Source organism: Palaemon carinicauda, chromosome 1, assembly GCF_036898095.1.
Source record: "Palaemon carinicauda isolate YSFRI2023 chromosome 1, ASM3689809v2, whole genome shotgun sequence".
Lineage (NCBI taxonomy): Eukaryota > Metazoa > Arthropoda > Malacostraca > Decapoda > Palaemonidae > Palaemon > Palaemon carinicauda.
This window is the reverse complement of record NC_090725.1, coordinates 287,423,292-287,429,251: the sequence shown is the minus strand read 5'-3', so window position 1 is coordinate 287,429,251 and position 5,960 is coordinate 287,423,292. Positions and strand designations below refer to the sequence as shown.

The window sequence follows — 5,960 nt, the reverse complement described above, 5'->3', positions numbered from 1 at the left end:
TCCAGCCTTCAATGATTTGTTTATCATCTTGCAGGAGCATATCTTAAAAAGCAGTCAAATACACAAAACCCTTCGGAAGATGATCCATGTAGCACTCAGTAGAGTGAGATATAGCCTAAATCTAATATCTTCTGAAATTCCAATTTCTATTACAATAATTTATGATTAGCTGTTATTCGTTCTAACTTATTATTTTAACTTTTTTAGAACCCTTTCATTTGTCTGAAATCAGTTCTGCATATTTTTCCAACATTATTTCATACCTTTTAAAACTTTTTTTGCATTTTTTTTTTTCAAGTTTTATGCATATCACGATAAGCTGATATATATTTCTATAATTTTTTTACTTTCTCACACAGTGGAATCTATAATGATACAAATGAAGAGAAGAGAAGATTAGAATGATAATTTGGGTAGTTTAATCTAAATAACTGTTGGAGTGGAAATTCTTATAAAAAATGGACTTGATAGAATAAGCAAAGCTCTTCAAAATAAATGTTCAAGCATAGATTAGAGTAGCAAAGCTCAGCAATTATCAAAAGACACTTGGATGCATTCCAAGATGATAAAGAAATGACATTGGGATGTATTCTAGTTTGATAAAGAACGGGCATTGTTGTGTATTATAATTTGATAAAGGACAATGGTAATTGATATGTACTCTACCGTAATTAATTAAAAAAATTACATTTAGATGTATACTAATTTACTCAAAATGGACATTAGGATATATTCTAATTTAATTAGAATGTATTCTCAGTTCCACGTTCCTTCTTGCTCTCTCCACAACACTGTGATTGTGGTCACGCTTACAAGCGTAGGTGCAAAGCGGTACAATCTGCAGAAAGATCATTGTCGCTAGTTACCCCATACATAGACTAACACAGCTTGCTTAATTTTACCTCTAACTTCCATAGCCTGTCTAATACATCCAGTAACATCTTTAGTTGGTGTTTCTAAATTCTCCAATTCTATGCCATTGCTTCTAAGTTTTCTTAATTCATTACAGCTAAACATACGCTCGGTTGTATCATCTGCCTCCCTACATAAAACACAAAGCCTATCCTTTTCATTCCTGTTTCTATAATTTTGTTTTAAATCTATCATATTTAACCTGGTTTTCATAACTATTACTGCTTCCTTAGTGTTAATTTCTCCTATGTACAGTAATCTCTTCTGTCATTACTGTTTACAAACCTCAGTTTGGTCATTTCTTCTTTAGTTTCTTCTATTTTCTTTATTTATTTACATCTTTACATTTTATTTCTTACTTAAGCTCTAGCTTTTTATACTTTCTTACTTATTAAATTTAGATATATTTTTATTTAATTGTTTTTCCTGTGAGCCTTTTTCTTCACCATTCTCCATATGGTTACCTTATTTGGTCTTCCGCTATCTCCTTTACTAATCGTTATCATCTTATGTTATTAAAAAAAACATCACCTTTTTATACTCTATTCTATTTTCAACGGCCCATATTCCTGTTTCTGCTATAAACCCCCCAATAAGTTGTGGTAGCAACCTGTTCAAACATTCCATTCATAATTTTGTACTGTGTTCTCTCTAGTTCTTTCATTTCTTTTCTTTTTTTCTTTTTTATTATATCCCATGTCTCAATATTTGCAAGCATTGTTAGGTACTATCACTGCCTCATAGATCTTTATTCTCACAAGCAAGGGCAAATCTCCTACTCTGTTACTGTCTCCATATTTCCTAACCTCTTTCACCATGTATTCTATTTTAGTTTCTCTTTTACTTATGCTAAGACCATGGTTTCCCTTTTCTGAATGCCATTCTCCTTAGTGTTTATATTCCTTAACTGTTTCTATACTTCCATTTCTAACCACTCCATTGACCTTTCTAACTCCTGTTTTGTGTCATATTACTAACACCGCTGACTTCTGTGGATTGGTTGGTGCTAAAAGTAAATTTCTTTGTCTTCCAAACTGCGTCAGTTGCTTATAGTTCTTTCTACTTTGTATTTATTGTTGCTAGAAAACATTAAATCCTCTGCCTAAATCAGGGATTCTATTTTAATGTTTAAAATCTTGGTTATCGTCTCATCTATAGAATTAACTTAGTAACAATTGAACATCTTGCCGGATTATGGTATTTTCTGTGTACTACTTTTCAAAATATCTTGAATATGTGTGTAAATGTGTGTGGAAAAAATGAATTCGTAACGTAACTGAAATTATCAGTAACATGAGATAAACTGGTGATATTTCCGGTGAATAAGATTTGGTAATAGTCAAAAAACGTTGTGGTGTTACAAATGCACGTGATAATGTATTTTGTATCACGAAGTTAGAATTAAGTTAAATTAATTGATATGTAAGATACAAGCTTCAAATAATGCCCTTTACATCCGGGACTCATAACTAAGATTCAGTACTGAACATTGTACTGAGTTTCCTTCTTGGGAACTGTAGGCCTAGCTTTGAACTTCCTTGGTGAAATGAAGTGAATATGTGGCCTACTTTACTTTACTTCGAGGGCTGTTTTCCTGGTCCTGGTACACATGAAAGCCCTACGCACTACTGTACAGGACATACAATGTATGTTTGCCATATACATTCCTATGTAGTTGAGTATCACACAGCGTATTCAAGGTTATTTGTCAAATCCAAATTATCGAAGCTCTTAGAAAACAAGAAAGTCTTCAGCTTCTCCTTGAAAGCATTAATATCTTCAAGCTTTCGAGTGTCTAGTGGAAGCTTGTTACATAGTCTTGGACAACGTGCGAGAGGCTGACCTGACCATGTATACATATGATCAGCACCCAAGCCCCAATGTATTAGAGGCTGACCATGTATACATATAATCAGCACCCAAGACCCCTCACTATCCATGCTGGGACCAAGGAGGGCCAGGCAATGGGTTCTGATGACTCAGCAGATAGGCATATAGGCTACCCAAAACCCCCACTCCTTAGCTCACAAGAATGGCAAGGTTGCAGCGACTAAAGGAGCTAACGAGTACATCTTGGCCTCAACAACTTGAAATCATTTGTAACTATGCTCGTGCTTCCTATTACTTAAACTCAAGAGAAAACGCCGACGCTAAACATGTGAATTTTGATGCAAGCAAAACGTGTGCTTCATTAAGGATATATTACGACCCGGCGGATCTCAAAGCACCAGTTGTAATTAACTGATTTCTACAAATTTTACATATCAGTTGGTAACAAGTTTTTCAAATGATTAGAGGGTCGTCCACTGTCTTTGGGTGAGTTCCCTTGCTTGAGGGTACACTCAGGCACTTTATTCTATCAATTTCTCTTCCTCTTGTTTTTTATTGAAAGATCATTTAATTGTTGCTACTGTTCCTTAAATATTTTTAATTGTTCGTTGCTTCTCTTGTAGTTTAATTATTTCCTTGTTTCCTTTCCTGACTTGGCTACTATTCCCTGTAGGAGCCCTTGGGCTTATAGCATACTGCTTTTCCAACTGGGTTTGTAACTTGGCTGATAATAATAATAATAATAATAATAATAATAATAATAATAAAGCATACAAGACGTTATGTATTTTGGTTGGTATTAGCAATTACATATATACCAGTATATGCGACCCGTCAAAAATGACGACTAAATATTTAGATAGAAATGCACGCAAATACAGATTCAACCCTTCTCATGCCTCCCGCTTCCGTAATTATAACACGGCAGTTTCGGGAATTTGTGAAAGTTTGTAGTTTCTCAGAGTATCCTACCTCACGGGATAACCTCTTTCATTAGGGTATGATTATTCCCTCTTCCCTACCCGAGAGACGGGAAGAGAACGAATAGTCATGTTTGGCAGTGCCGACAAACACACACACACACACACACACACACACATATATATATATATATATATATTATATATATATGTATATATATATATATATTTATAAGTATATGTATATATATATTTATAAATATATATATATATATATATATATTTATAAATAAATATATATATATATATATATATACAGTATATATTTATAAGTATATATATATATATATATATAAATATACACACACACACACACACATATATATATATATATATATTTATATATATATATTTATAAATATATATATATATATATATGTATATATATATATATATATATCATCATCATCATCTATTCCGCGCTTCATAGTCCTCAGCCATGTAGGCCCCGGTCTTCCAGTACTTCTAGTGCCTTGTGGAGCCCATGGAGCTGAACGTTTGGCGAACTAATCTCTCCTGGGCAGTGCGAAGTGTGTGCCCAAACCATCTCCATCTACCCCTCATCATGATCTCAACCACATGTGGTACTCGAGTAATCTCTCTTATAGTTTCATTTCTAATCCTATCCTGCCATTCAGCTCCCAATATCTTTCTGAGGGCTTTGCTCTCAAATCTACTAAATCTATCGGAGATTGTTTCATTGTCATACCATGACTCTTGGCCATAGTGTAACGCCGATCGCACTGAACTAAAATAAAGTCTGATTTTTATATGTAATTTCAGGCGATTTGATTTCCAAATTTTACTTAACTAGCCATTGTCTGATTTGCTTTTTTTCAATCTTTCACTAATCTCTAATTCTAAAGATCCTGTATTGAAGATCATAGTTCCTACACACTTACTACCTTATAAATCCTTTCATCTTCCAAGGATATTTCACCTTCCATTGCATACTCCGCTCTCATTATCTCTGCCTTTCTTCTATGTATCTTCAGCCTAACCTCATGTGATATTTCATGCATTCTGGTAAGCAAGCGTAGCAAATCCTGTGATGTTCTGCCACCCGTTGAGATACTACCGCTAGAGAGATATGGGGTCTTTTGACTGGCCAGACAATACTACTTTGAATCCTTCTCTCTGGTTACGGTTGATTTTCCTTTTTCCTACACACACACTAAATATTCTGGCCTATTCTTCACATATTCTCTTCTGTCTTTATATACCTAACAACACTGAGATTACAAAACAATTTTTCTTCACCCAAGGGATTACTGCACTTGTTAAGGGTAGAAGAGATTGTAGCTATGGATAGCAGTTCTTCTAGGAGACGGACACTCCAAAATCATCAAACCATTGTTCTCTATTCTTGGGTAGTGCCATAGCCTCTGTACCATGGTCTTCCACTGTTTTGGGTTAGAGTTCTCTTGCTTGAGGGCATAATCAGGCACACTATGCTATCTTACTTCTCTTCCTCTCGTTTTGGTAAATTTTTTATTGTTTATGTAGGAGATATTTATTTTAATGTTACTATTCTTAAAATATTTTATTTTTCCTTGTTTCCTATCCTCACTGGGATATTTTCCCAGTTGGAGCCCTTGGGCTCCTGGTCTTCCAACTAGGGTTGTAGCTTAGGAAGTAATAATGATAATAATAATAATAATAATAATAATAATAATAATAATAATAATAATAATAATAATAATAATAATATTGACAGCATCATCAGCTTACTCTAGGTTTGCTAAATTCTCATCACCAATCCCGTCCAATCCTTCACCGTCCCCAACTGTTCTATGCCTTACAATATATACTGTGTATATATATATATATATATATGTGTGAAGAATTTTCTTCACTACTCTTCTTCTTCATAGTTTATACGTAGACTTTGTTATTGTTCGTGACGTCACGGTAGGGAAAAATGTGAGTAATGTCTCTTTCTTAAGCGAGTGTCCCAAGATTAATACTTTTGTGTTGTTTGTATACATTATTCTACCGTAAGTGTTTAGGTACAGTATTTTAAATCTCTTAATTACAACTCAAGTCTGCTAGTCTAGGAGGTATGGTTGTCCACACACGTGAGCCCGACTTGCTAAATTACCTTTTAGTTTCATTTTTATTCTGTATGCCAGTTGTTTAGAATTAGGATTATCTTTGCCCCCTGGAGTTGCAAGATTTCTCCTTGTATTCTAAATAAGTGTGTTGCTTGAAATTCACAAGGCACAAGGTTTTTGAGCC

The 5,960-nt window shown here is 34.1% G+C and overlaps 1 protein-coding gene across 1 annotated transcript in view; it reads right to left on the bottom strand.

The window, feature by feature from the left end:
- Nucleotides 1-1,107, bottom strand: part of LOC137639545 (protein SREK1IP1-like) — a 9,630-nt gene extending 8,523 nt beyond the window's left edge. The window contains exon 1 of the mRNA XM_068371815.1: nucleotides 874-1,107. Within this exon, the coding sequence (XP_068227916.1) occupies nucleotides 874-1,107 (234 nt within the window). The remainder of the gene's footprint in view (nucleotides 1-873) is intronic.
- Nucleotides 1,108-5,960: the final 4,853 nt, after the last annotated feature.